We start from the raw sequence: 14,641 nt of genomic DNA on the forward strand, positions 1-14,641 counted from the left end.
TGTCCACTAGACAGTCTGAATAAGCACATCTGGGTTTTAGCAAAGGAGTTGGAAATTTAAATTGGTACTACAGTAACATACGTAGCATTAAAAGCCTGGAACAAGATGAGATCACTTCCATAGTCCGTGAGAATAGAGCAGTTTGAGACCAGGGCCTTGGAGCACTCCAAGAGCACAAGGTCAGAGAATAAAGGGTGAACTAACAAAGGAATGACCAGTGAAGTGGGAGAAAAGCCAGGACAGTATAGCGTCCTGCAAACCAAGTTAAGCAAGTACTTGTAGGGGGCGCCTGAGTGGCTCAGTCGGTTAAGATCTTGATCCTAGGATCCTGGGATCGAGTCCCGCACCTGGCTTCCAGCTCAGGGGGAGTCTGCTTTTCCTCTACACCTACCCACTGCTTGTACTCACTCTATCTCACTCTCTCCCACTTTCTCAAACAAATAAATGAAATCTTAAAAAAAAAAAAAAAAAGAAAGAAAGTACTTGTTGGAGGCAGAAATGATTTATTATCGTCATTGCTATAAATGAGACAAGAATGACAAGGGCTGGGTATTGAATGTTGGTTTAGTCATGAGGACGTCATTGGTGAACACTCCAGAAACACTGGCAGTATCATTTGTAATATTTTAAAGGAGATGCTGGGGAAGCCTGGTTGATGAAGGCCCAGTGACTTTGATGATCCAGTTTCACAGGGTGACAACTTTACCGAGTGGAACATGGGGGGAAAGGAGTGCGTGGTGCATACAGTTTGATTAAGACCCACCTGAGCAGGACTATTTCTCTCACCTCTTGAATAGCCCATGGAAATTCTCAGGTCTGTGTTTGTGGAAGTGGGAGAAAGAAGGAATGCCCTGAAGAAGCGTAGATGTAGCTTCTGATCAATTCTGGTTGGGGTATTTCAAGCCTTGCATTTGGGGAAATGACTAGAGCTAATTAAACATCCAACTGTAAAGAAAGATGCCGCTAGAGACCATTTCACTGGCATGCAGTATTTGGGCTCTCTTTCTTTTTACCCTCAATTCAGCCATTAATTTCTGCATAAATAATAACAGAACACTGAGTAAATATTGTGTTTTACATCATGTATATGAAATAATCAGGGTTGGCCAAGAAGACAATAAAAATGCATGCAAACATGTATGCATTGTTTTTCAGGTGGAAGAGACATCAACTTTTATCAAATGACCAGGGTTAAGAACTACAGAATCGAAATCCAGGGCCTTTTTTAAAAAATGAGACTTGGGTCTACAGAATTCTATCACTGGTGCATTAATTGAGAAATTGGTGTTCATATATTACCTTATTTCAGTGGCTGGATGGTAATTATTAACAGTAACCAGTTATACAGGGGGATGGCGAGGCCATGGCTGATTTGTAGCTATGTCTGTTTTCTACAGGGCAGTTACATCCATCATGGCCCATTTCAAACCACCAACATGAAGTCATTTGGACCTGTCAACCGAAGTCACCCAGTGGACTCTTGGGAGCCAATGGAAGCTGGTTCCAGGACACCACTGTTTTATTTGTGTGCAGACAAATTAACATTAAAAGAGAGGATAATTCCTTAGACCAGGATCAAATATTAGAGTCAAGATTTGAACCCAGACTCTCATGACTACAAAATCCATGTTCTCTCCCCAAAACCCATGTCTGGAAGCTCCAAAACGTTGTCCATGAATTAGTAGGATAAATTCCCATGTGTTCATCAGCACCTCGGGGACATAAAGCTAGTATTATAATAATAACATTAATTGCATCCTATATATTGAACTGAATTTTAAATTATTAAGTGAAAAAAATTATTTCGATGGTTTAGATTGGGTAGCATATCTATTCCTCTAGGATTATATTCTCCAGAATTATAAAATCCTTCATCAGGATGGTGGTCAAGTCACCCACTAACTCTGATTTGTTCCCAGCAACACCACTCAGAAGAGAAAGAAGGGAATATTCCTTGTGCGTCCATGTGTGTGTTTGTGTTTGTGTGTGTGTTTTTGACAATACTCAATTTTGTGTTGCTCTCCAGGCTACTACATGTACATCGAGGCCTCCCACATGGCGTATGGACAAAGAGCACAGCTCTTGTCCTGGCCTCTGAGAGGAGTCACCGGAAAACAGTGCCTGACCTTTTTCTATCACATGTATGGAGCAGGGACTGGCCTGCTGAGTGTCTATCTGAAGAGAGAAGGTGAGAGTGAAGGGTCCCTCTTATGGAGAAGACGAGGTGAGCAGAGCATCTCCTGGCTGCGAGGGCTGATTGAATACAGCTGTGAGAGGCAACACCAGGTAAGCCAGAGGCGACAGGAACCAAGTGATAGCAGGTGGTCCTGTAGGCTTCTGCTGTTTTCTTCTTCTTGCTACCCAAGGGAACGTCTGGTCCTTTCTGGGGGTCATAGATAAAGGCAGTAGTTGTTTAAGAGTAAACACAGTAAGAGTAAACATCTCAGCAGTGAAAGGAAGATGAGACGTGTAGACGAAGCTTTGGGTAGTTATGCACAGAGTGATTTTTGCGACTCCGTGATGAAAGGGTGGCTGTTTTTGTCTTGGCACATTCTGAGTGTCAGGTGCATTCTGTGTGTCCCACACATCTCTAAAACGGTCCCCTTTGCTTCCGAACATGGTATTACCTAATTAGTTGTTCCAGCTGCATCCCTACCGTCGTCATTACCCACACGCAAGGGCTTCTGTTGCAAGCCCTATTTAACAGAGTGCATGGTCCAGAGGAAATGTTCAGCCTCTGAGAGTGGAAGAAGCTGAGAGTCCCGATCCTAAGTCCCGAGTCTCGTGTGCGGTAGGAGACCTCCGCCCCACGGCATCCTGGTCGTGAGTGAGTCTGGGCAGCACCAGGAAACAGCCTTTCACATTCCGATCGGTGAGGCTGAGCAGCCAATCCAGTCTAAAGGTGGGCAGGGGCCTCTTGGCAGCCACGGACTTCACCTGCCTCCTCTGAGCCAAAGTCTCCAAAGGGAGAGAACCTTCAGACCCCGGATGCTCCTGAAGTTGCTCCGTGGAATTCTCCAACGTTCCACAAAAGTGCTGCTTCCCCCTCAGCATTCGGACTAATGAACAGTCTTGGGTCAGCTCCCCTCAGCGTTAACTACTGGCTGCTTGGCTAAGCCCGGATCTTCCTGGGCAAAGGTCTTCACAATAAGGGCTACATGTTACACCATCGTCCAACCTCAGGGAATTGTCTACAGATCTGAATGGGAAGGGATTGCCCCAGCTCTGGCGGGCCAGGTGGAGCAAGTGATAGCGGGAACATAAGCCATTATCCGGGGATGGCCCATTACTTTGGCATGGATAAGACTGTGGAGAGACTGAGTGAAGAGTAACAGCCCCGGGAATGGTGTGGCTAGTGCTTTAATGTCTGTTACAGAAGGAAAGTGGAGCATTCAGGAACTTACTTATGTAACTGACCATCATTCTGAGAGGGTAGATTAATTTCGTTAGGCTGCCGGGGCACTCATACTGCTACCCTACTTCCATGTTCTCGAAGTGTGGTCCTGAGGCCAGCACCAGTGCTTGAAATGCAGATTCACCTAAAATGACACGTACCTAAAATGCACATTCTTGGGCCTCACCTTGGAACTACTGAACCATACCCTGTGGGGGAGGGGACCAGAAATCTGTGTCTTAGCAAGTCCCCCCGGTGAGTCAGATGCGCACTAAAGATGCAGCATCTCTGTCCTAGAGTAAGTGAGTCTGAGTCTCTCTGGTGGAGCCTGAACATCGATGTTTTTATAACTCCCAAATGTTGCTGGTGCGCAAGAGTTCCGGGATTTGAGTTCAAGAGAGCAGGGGACTTCTCAGCATCTAAACCCAAGGAGTTGAGTCCAAGGCCTTGAATATACTAGACTTGCTGGTAGTTGGTTGTTTGAAATAGTTTTTTTATCCCAACGTAATCAGGCATCTCAGGTAGCATCTTGAGGTGTTCAAGGTTATTTTCAAGTTCAAGGGTACAGAATGGCCTGGAGGATTTTTAGCTCACAACGTGGAAAGAAGACTCCACACCATTCCTCTTGTCTTAAAATGGAACAGATATGAATCTGTCATGAGGAATTTACTTCTGGATTTAGTGATTCCCTCAGGAATCCCGAACGACTGTCTGGAGACCAGGCTGAACTAGTTTCTCCAAAACATCTTAGTGTCTAATAAAAAACAGACATGCCCAAGCAAATAAATCCGCCATCTTCTCCATGCCAGGCACTTACAGTGCTGGGAGCTGTACATAGGTTCTTCTGGCTGATCTTATAGCTCCCTTTACAGATGGAGAAACAATGTCCAGCTGGTAAGTGCAGAGTGAGAATCCAGTCCCAGATCTGACTGGTCCCAAAGTGTGTATCCCTAAGCCACGACTTTACACTTCCTCCTACCATGGAGGTTCCAAAAATACTCGTTCCCCTGGGTGTCATAAGCACTGGGTGATCTTGGGGAAATCCTCATCCTCTCTTAGAGTGTTTATACATTTTCAAAATGGGGTAATAATTCCTGCTGTGTTTACATCACCAGAGTTAGAGGGTCAAATTAGATTATGTATGTGAAAGGGTTTAATATATTTTAAAGTCACAAAGTATAAAAGGATATTATTGTTTCTAAAAATATATTCCCTCCCAAATATCTCTGGTCTCTAATTCACGTCGCCATGGCAACCATGGTATTCTCAATAGTTACTTTGGCATCCAGACTGAGTGCCTCAAGTATGAGACCAAAATATCTCATTTTAATAAAGATTTATTGACCACTTGCTATTCTAAGTGCTGGGGATACAACAATGACCATAACATGTAAAGCTCCTCCTCTTTTAGCTGACATTCTAGCGGGGAGAGATTGAAAATGTAAACAAAAAATATATACTGTACCATCATGTGATAATAAGTGCTATGAAAAAAAGTAGGTCAAGCTGATCAGGTAACAAGATCAAAGAAGTATCAGGGTGTAATCGTGAAAGGTCTTGGACATCATGGTACAGTTTGAAATTTATTCCAGAGGCAATGAAGAACCATCAGATGGTTTTAAGGTAATGCAATCTGTTAATATTTTTAAAGGATCACCCCAGCTACTACCTGGGGAGTAGACTGGAGGGAGGCAAGGAGACTTTGGGGCTACTGCAATAGTCCTGGCAGGAGTGGTAGCTAGGGCTATGTGGCAGGGGTGAGACATATCAGAAGCCCACAGGACTTCTTATGCATGGCATGTGGGGCTTGAGAGAAAGAGGCAGCAAGATGACACCATGGGTTTTGGCCTGAGCAACCCCTCGAATGGAGTTACCATTTACTGAGATGGGGAAGGCTTTAGGTGGGACATATCTGGAGGTGTGAGGGCAGTGTGCACAGGAGGGGTTTTTTGAACATGCAGAGTTTTCACTGTCTGTTAGACATCCACTTGGGTATGTCAAGTAAGTGGTAGGACGTGAGTCTGGAGTTTAGGGAAAAGAACAAGGCTGGAGGAATCAATGTGTGCGTCATCGGTGGGGGTGGGCAGGTGCGGATGACTTTCAGAGTGCTGTAGTAGTGCTGATATTTGAGATTCATCCTAGAGGGGAGGTAAGTGGGTGGCCTCCTGACGACATTCCCATCATCCGACCATCCTTGTAGAAGAAATGCATCAAGTGGCACATATATTAATCGTGCTCCTTCAGGGTTTAATAAAGTGCCAAGCCACCCTTGACTTGCTATCGATCAAAAACACGAAGTGATTTCATTTCCTTTGGATTCCTTGCTTAACCTTTCCTCCTCTGCTCTCTCTGTTTTCCTCCCTGGGTTCTTTTATTTTGATGCCATCGAAAGAATGAATTCTTATGAATTCATTCATCATCAGATGAATTCTTAGCTCATTGAAATATTTACATCATTTATATTGTTCATTACACTACCTCACATTTAGTAGGAATGATTACAAGCTGGGTACTCATCTAACACCAGGTTTCCAAATTCTCTTGCTCGTGGTATACTCAGTCTTCCTAGTTTTCTCCTGGTGCCACTAGAGCACAAGTGATACCTAACCATTTTCATGTATTAAGCATTTTTCCAGACAACGTAGTGAGTATTTATGTCCTAACAACTTAGTAGCCATTTGAAAAAAATAATTGCCAAACTGAAAGAAAAAACAAATCGTTCTCTAGTTCTTAAATAACCACAATTATTTAATAATAGAATGTGTATCTGCGATACAAGGCAGAAATCATAATGGTATAAAATAGTTATCCCTCAAATATTAAGGAAATTCAAAGGAGAAAGTTGTATGAAATCAAGTGCGTGGTTCAACTGCAGACTGTTCTGAATATAATTCCATCAGGTAATTTGTTTATTATGTTTCCACTGTAGACTTGGAGGTCAAAAACCAGATTTTATTGATGTCCAGAGAACCAGAATGCTTATTAACTGTCCTCATATATCCTCCTATCTGGATGTGTTAGGATATTTTTCCCCTCTTCTAACTCTACTTATTTGGAGTCTTGTTTGGGATTGTGTTCTTAGAATTTTTAATAACGTTATTTTGCCCATTTCTGTCATTAAGGCTTCTTTGAGTCATTAATTTCAAGGTAGTTTCATATGCTTATTAATTATCCACTTTATGTTCTTTGATTTAATTTAAATCATAAACTAGTGCAATGGGGAGTCATTTCCTCATAAAATGAGTAGAGCAAACGTGTCTTCTGGAAAATTTTCATTACCCACGAGCCTCCCTACAGTATTCAGTGGTTTATTAACCATTGTTGGGTCGGCTTTAGAACTGGTAATATAATCTCTTCTCCCTAGAACCTGAATTTTTGATCAGTTATTTTCTTCTCAGGATCTAAAGTTATGGAACTGCTTCTCTCCTCCTAGGTTGTTCTTGGATGTTATGGTATCTAACATAATAAGTGAACCATTGTCCTTTTGGTAAAGCTAATGATTATGCTTTGCTGTTCATTCATGATCTCATCGGCCATGTTAAGTTCTCCCACCTGGTACCAGTATCACTATAGATTTATGGAGAGCCCAAGAAAGCTTAAATTTCTGGCCCATGACTTTCATAGGCCCTATGAATGCTAGGACTAGAATATTCTAGGTGGGGAGGGGAAACCAGGTCACCACCAGGGAGCATTTCTAGGTGAGCATTTCTGGGAAATTGCATAAAGAAATCTCAGAAGAAAGGGACCGAAATCTCCAAGGCTCTAGTAACATACTGTGAATTTCTTTAAAATCCCAAATAAGTATTCTCTTTTGTACCTAAATTTGAATTTATGATTTTGTATCACTTTTCTTAAAGGAGGTTGAAAAACAGTCTAAGCTTCCAGACCCACACAGCTTGGATCTGCCCTTGACGAATATTGGTTTTTTGTTTTTATTTATTTTTTTAAAAATGTTTTATTTAAATTCAATTTAGTTAACATATACTGTTTTATTCATTTCAGAGGTAGAATTTTGTGATTCATCAGTTGCATACAACACCCAGTTTTATTACATCGAGTGCCTTCCTTAATGCCCATCCCTCAGTTACCCCATCCCCCATCCACCTCCCCTCCAGCAACCCTGTTTGTCCCCTAGAGTTAAGAGTCTCATATGGTTAGTCTCCCTCTCTGTTTTTATCTTATTTCATTTTTCCTTCCCTTCCCATATGTTCATCTGTTTTGTTTCTTAAATTCCACGAGTGAAATCATATGGTATTTGTCTTTCTCTGACTGACTTATTTCGCTTAGCAAAATACCCTCTAGTTCCATCCACATCATTGCAAATGGTAAGATTTCATTCTTGTGGGTGCCCAAATAATATTCCATTGTATATGTACCACATCTTCTTTATCCATTCAGATGTCAATGGACATCTGGGATCTTTCCATAGTTTGGCTATTGTGGACGTTGCTGCTATGATGTTGGGGTGCAGGTGTCCCTTCAGATCACTGTGTATCCCTTGGCTAAATACCTAGTAGTGCAATTGCTGGGTCATAGGCTAGTTCTATTTTTAACTTTCTGAGGAACCTTCATGCTGTTTTCCAGAGTAGCTGTACTGGTTTGCATTCCCACCAGTAGTGCAAGAGGGTCCCCTTTCTCTGAACCTTGCCAACATCTGTTGTTTCCTGACTTGTTAATTTTAGCCCTTCTGACTGGTGTGAGGTGGTATCTCATTGTGGTTTTGGTGAGTCTTGTTTTGTCAGGATGACTCTATTTCTAAATTCAAACTTCATTACTTTTCAGGTAATTTTTGAAGCCATTCGGGGACTGTCCCTAAGAAGTGATATTGCCATTGATGATGTTAAATTTCAAGCAGGACCCTGTGCAGGTACCAGTATGTTTCCCAACGATATCAGCTTGATTGAAAAGGGATTTTGTGGGGCACCCGGGTGGCTCAGTGGGTTAAAGCCTCTCCCTTCGGCTCAGGTCATGATCCCAGGGTCCTGGGATCGAGCCCCGCATCGGGCTCTCAGCTCAGCAGGGAGCCTGCTTCCCCCGCCCTCTGCCTGCCTCTCTGCCTACTTGTGATCTCTGTCAAATAAATAAAATCTTTAAAAAAAAAAAAGAAAAGAAAAGAAAAGGGATTTTGTAACAATGTCAAATCATAAGAATGCAAATTAAGCATTTTTTTACAACAAAAATAGAAAAAATTACTATTGTCTATTTTCTATTTGTCTTTCCTGACAGAAATGGAAGATTTAACCCAGCAATCATCGGGATATTCTGAGGATTTAAATGAAATTGAGTTTTAAGAAATGATCTAAATTGGATAAACTAAACAAGAGCCATACCTCTCTTCCATCAAAATGAAACCAAAACAGACGAATACTGGACAGTCTTAACCATTTCATAAGTCATAAAATGACTTCACAGCACAGCACTCTTTTTCATTACTTTTGCAAAAAATACTGACTCAGGGCTTTTTGTTTTGTTTTGTTTTGTTTTCCTTTTTGCGTTTGACAACTGTTACGAAAGTACAGGCTGTTGATTTTGCAAAGATCACGCATCTTAATTTTGGTTCCAGTTAAAAATACAAGTGTACTCTACTGCAGTCATTTTAAAGTATGCAAATGAAGGGCACAACAAAATGTGCTCATTTAACTCTGCATTCAGTGAATGTATTGGGAGGAGACTTAAGTCTTGCGGGTTTCTTTTTGAATTTCAAGTGTCATAAGTATTTTTAAAGTAATAATGTGAGGTGTCAGTAGTATCTGCAGAATGAATGCAGTTTTTCATGGTAACAAGTCAGTCTAAGAAAATGAAATCTTATTCCCTATGTTTTATTCATAGAAAGGGAGTATTCATTTTTTTGGAGTATCAATTTTTAAATATTCTTACCATATGTGATAACAAAGGATCTTTTCATGAATGTCCCAGGGTAAGTCAGTATTAATTAATGCTGTATTACAAGGCAATGCTACTTTCTTTTTTTCCCCCTTTGAACTACTTTTGAAAGTCACTCTGAACACATGGATTAGAAATTGCACTCTTTTTACTGTAAAGCAAGCTTGAAAATGTTTATGGACACACACCCAAAAATTTTTAGGTTGTGTTAAGCAGTTTTACTGTTTTGTTTTGTTTTGTTTTTTATAATAAATGTTTTGGTAAGGTTTTGAGTAATATGATTTCAAGCAGATATACTAAACTGCTGCTTTTTATTTACATGTTTAGAAAATTGTACATACATGTTTGTATACCCAAACAGCTATTATAAGATTACCTAATAAAAGGTTATTTGAAAGTCTTTTCCCTAACAATTAACTCATTTCTACGTTATTTTTCTTGTTCAGAAGCTCTCCGGTACACAACTGCTGATTCTAGTTTGGATTTCTACTCTGCCACAATTAAGTTCTTCTTAGGCCTTCTATTAGTGATATAAGCACTGCATACTTTGATACAATAATTAATTTTTAAAGTGTTTTATTTTACATAAGCTAACTTAATTTTCTACCAACTTTTATCTTATTAGAATATAAACATTATGAGCCTAGGGATTCTTGCATGTTTTGTTTACTTTTGTAGTCTCAGTACCCAGAACAATGTCTGGCATGTAGTAGGTGTTCTACATATAAATGTTTGTTTAATGAATGAATGAATGAATGAATTTAACTGTCCCCACATTCTCCAGATTGGAGATATTATTATCCATTTTTACAGAGAAAGAAACCGAGGCTCAGAAGAGTGAACAAATTATTTAAGATCCCATAGCTGTTCACTGAAGGAACTTGGAGTCATCTCTCTGACCCCAAGGTCCATACCTTCTCCTGCTTTGCATGGCCAAAAACCCATGGTTCTCACGGAATTGGGTGGTTTTCTCACTTAAGAACGTCAAAACTCTCTGGGTGTCTGGCTGACTCAGTCTGTAGAGCATGTGACACTTGATCTCAGGGTTGTGAGTTTGAGCCCCACGTTGGGCATAGAGATTACCTAAAAAAAAAAATCAAAACTCTTAAATTAATCTGTAAAGAGTAGTATACTTCCCTGAAGACCACATTTCTTGGAAAATAAGAAACGAGACTCAACTCTTCAAAATAAATATCCCAAGGTTTATGAAGAAAATGAAATAAACATAAAATAGAGCAAAATTTTGCAAATCAAATCCCTAAATAGAATCGAAACATTGAGGAAGGTGTCAAGATGTGAACCAACTCAACAGTATACTAGACATTATAATTTCCCAACCCCGTTCTTCCTGTCCAGAGCTTAGTTGTATTTGCTGAATAAAGAAATGAAAATTTTGTCCCCAAGACCTAACACAATATCTCCTGCATAGCAAGGGGTTTGTAATAGGTAGTGACTAAATGAAGTCATTCGCCAGCCTCCTTGCGCACGGATTACTTAAATCCATCATAAAAATCAGAGCTAACATTTATTGAATACTTACTGTCTTCAGATATCATTCACTTTGCATGAATTCACCCATTTAATCCTGATAACAACCCATGAAGTAGATCTCGTGATATTTCCACTGTATATGTAGAGAAAATGAATTTGTCCAAGTTCAGCAGCTGGCGTAGGGCTTAGGTTTGAACCTGGCTGTGTTTCATTGCCAAACCTGTGCTCTGATCCTAGCAGGACCGCCTCCTGAACCTGCCAGCTCTCCTGCCAACTCCACCCCCAATACCAATTTATTTATTTATTTATTTATTTATTTTTTAAAAGATTTTTATTTATTTATTTATTTGACAGACAGAGACCACAAGTAGGCAGAGAGGCAGGCAGAGAGAGAGGAGGAAGCAGGCTCCCTACTGAATTGAGAGCCCAGCATGGGGCTCTATCCCAGGACCCTGAGATCATTACCTGAGCTGAAGGCAGAGGCTTTAACCCACTGAGCCACCCAGGCGCCCCCCCAATACCAATTTAAACCATAGGCAAAGGTTCCAAGTTTCTCTCACTCCAGAGGATTCATTGGGTACCAAAATTGCATCAAAGGTTGCCAAACCTGAAATAGTACTGGTGTAGTCATTCTGGAAAACAGTAATGGAAGTTCCTCAGAAAGTTAAAAATAGAGCTACCCTATGACCAGCAATTGCACTACTGGGTATTTAACTAAAGGATGCATAGTGGTCCGAAGGGGCACCTGCACCCCAGTGTTTGTAGCGGCAAGGTCCAAAATAGCCAAACTATGGAAAGAGCCCAGATGTCCATCGACTGATGAATGGATAAAGAAGATGTGGTCTATATACAATGGACTATTACCCAGCCAGCAAAAAGAATGAAATCTTGCCATTTGCAATAATGTGGAAGGAGCTAGAGGGTATTATGCTAAGCAAAGTAAGTCAGTCAGAGAAGGGCAAATACCATAGGATTTCACTTATATGTGCAATTGAAGAAACAAAACAGATGAACATAGGGGAAGGAGGGGGGGAAAAGAAAGTGAGAAGTAAACCATGAGACTCAACAACAGAGAACAAACTGAGGGTTGGTGGAGGGAGGTGGATGAGGGATGGGCTAAATGGGGGATGGGCACTAAGGAGGACACTTGTGATGAGCGCTGGGTGTTGTATTGAAGTGATAAATCCCTAAATTCTCCTCCTGAAGCCAAATTTTACCATATATGCTAGTTCACCAGAATTTAAATTAAAACTTGAAATTAAAAATAAATACTAATTGGGACACCAGCTTTGGGAATTTGGAGGCAAAAGGTGGGAGTTGGCCACTAGTTATTAAGTTATGGCAGAAAGGAAAGAAGTGATTGTTAGCAGTTGTTGTTAAGAAGCGACGGGTAGTTTTGTATCTGAGGAGAGAGGAGGTAGAAGGTAAGAGGACTAATTTACCCTTCTTCACTTATGTTCATTTGGCAGAATTCACTCTTTGGATGCTTTTCTTCCTTTCCAGGTTGCTCTTGCCATTCATTTTAACTATATCTCGCCTGGATGAAAATATGGAAGTACAACGTAGTTTCCTCAGGTTTAGAAATGCCCTCGCGAAAGGCGTGCCAGCTAACGGGTACGACGTGACCATTCCTGCACAGGATTTGCATTGACTTTATCTAAACCCACAAGTGCTTCAAAGACAATCTACTTTTTCCAGACAGACTGCCTTCCCTACTACAATTTGCTGTCTGGGTTGATGTGTAGAAGGCAGTGAAGCAGAAGATAGAACCTCTGAGTCAAGGTCTGATTTCACGTGGAATAAGAAAAGATTCAACAAAGATTTGGTGACAGGGGCACCTGGGCGGCTCAGTTGGTTGGTTAAGTGTCCTGCTCTTGGTTTCAGCTCAAGTCATGGTCTCAGGGTGTCCCAGCTCAAATCCTGGCCTTGCCACTTACCAGATTGAGGACTAGGGGCAATTCACTTTCACCATCTCTGATCCCTACTTTCAGTCTGAAAAATAGGGCGGACTACTCCTTGTTTCTACTTCTTCAGGTTGCTGTAAAGATGAAATGAAAGTGATAACTACAAGCACTTAGTGTCTGACACACAAGAGCCGCCCTAGTTTATTTTAGAAGGTTTGAGTGAAATTTTTTTTAATAAATCACAGTTTTTTCAATGTATTCTTTCTCTCCAAAGGAATTGTGAGTTTATAGTGCCATCTTAAGGAGAAAGCAACCATAGAATCTTGTCGCTTACCACGTTTTCCCTTTGTACTAACAATGCTAGGCTCATTTTAACCAGCAGCTGGGCAGTGCCTTTCCCTTTGCTCTTCCTTCTCCAGTCGCCGTTGGTGGTTCTTTTGGGCTGCTCGCCCCATGTATACGCCCGAGCAGAAGTTATCATGCTAAACCTAAATTCTTGTTCTTATGGCCATCTTCTCAAGAATGGTCACTTTCCAGTTTTGTGCCCCCAACTGCCTACCACACTCAACAAATATTTCTGGACTAAAGAAACAAATGCTCAATTAAAAACATTTAGTTTAATACAAATATGTATGTGGATTTCAGGAATCACAAGGGATATAAAGATTCTCATTTTTCCATCAACATTTCATGGTCTGGAAACCCATGCTCTAAAAATTTAACATGAAAATGTGTCCCTGGCCAGTGAGGACCCTTGGAGCAACTGGAAAAAACAACTTTAAACCTTCTTTAGGGGGCCATAACTTTCAACCCAGGCTACACACATTTCCCACATACAAAACTACACAGAAGGACTCGCAATCCAAAATTACAACACATTTGGTCAGCTGTCAACAGCACAATTAGATAACCAAGACTTCACAGCATGATATTTTTTGATAGACACTTTAAAGTAATGATTTTTAAAAATGGACACACAAAAACAAAAACACTGAACACATAAAAAGCAATATGCTATGAACTAATGAGCAGGCAGAATGATTTTAAAGGGAACCAAATAGAACTTCAACACATGAAAAATAGTCATTAAAATTAAAAATTGAATGGAAGAGGCAAATAATTAATCATGCCTAACAGGAGAGAACTGGTGAGCTAGAATATAAGATAAGAAATGTGAATACAATAGAGAGAAAAAAATGAAAAATATGGAGGCAGAGAATGAGAACATTCAGAGTATTACAGAAAAAGTTCCCGAAAGCATGGGGGAGGGAAGATTCAAAAGGAGAACATTTGAGACTGTTTCAGAATTGGTTATGGATAAAATGTTTCAAATAAGGAAATCTAACCAACTCTGAGCAATGTAAATGAAAATAAATCCACACCTAGATCCATCATTATGAAATACCAAAGGCAGAGAGATTTCAAATGCAACCAGAAGGAGAAGACAGATGAATTACAGAGGAATAAAAATTAAACGAAATCAAACTTCTCATTAATGAGGAAGGTGTGAAAACTGTGGAGTAAAACCTTCAACATCTGCTGAGAGAAAATCACGTCACCTGGAATGTTATCATTCAGAAGAACAAAATCATGACATTTTCAGATAAAGAAGAAATCATGTATTATTCCTATATATGTGTATAGATATGCATGAATATATTCATATACAGATATTCCTCAACTTACAATGGGGTTATACTCCAACAAATCCATCATAAGTTGAAAATATTCTAACTTGGAAATGCATTTAATACACCTAACCTGCTGGTTGCCATAGCTAAACTTACCACCTCAACCATGCTCAGAACGCTCACATTAACCTCCAATTGGACAAGATCATGGAACACAAAGCCTATTTTGTAATCAAGTGTGGAATATCACATGCAATTTCTTGAATACTGTATTGAACGTGAAAAACAGAATGGTTGTCTGGGTACAGAATGCTTGTGGGCTGTTCATGCCTGTGATC

General features: G+C 40.4%; 1 protein-coding gene across 1 annotated transcript in view; it reads left to right on the forward strand.

Moving 5' to 3' along the window:
• MAMDC2 (MAM domain containing 2) overlaps nt 1–9,674 on the forward strand; it is a 158,485-nt gene extending 148,811 nt beyond the window's left edge. Inside the window, exons 12-14 of the mRNA XM_047700583.1 lie at nt 2,027–2,286; nt 8,177–8,261; nt 8,621–9,674. Of these exons, the coding sequence (XP_047556539.1) occupies nt 2,027–2,286; nt 8,177–8,261; nt 8,621–8,685 (410 nt within the window). The 3' untranslated portion in view covers nt 8,686–9,674. The remainder of the gene's footprint in view (nt 1–2,026; nt 2,287–8,176; nt 8,262–8,620) is intronic.
• The last annotated feature ends 4,967 nt before the right edge of the window (nt 9,675–14,641 follow it).

This window comes from Lutra lutra, chromosome 13 (assembly GCF_902655055.1).
Source record: "Lutra lutra chromosome 13, mLutLut1.2, whole genome shotgun sequence".
Taxonomy (NCBI): Eukaryota; Metazoa; Chordata; class Mammalia; order Carnivora; family Mustelidae; genus Lutra; species Lutra lutra.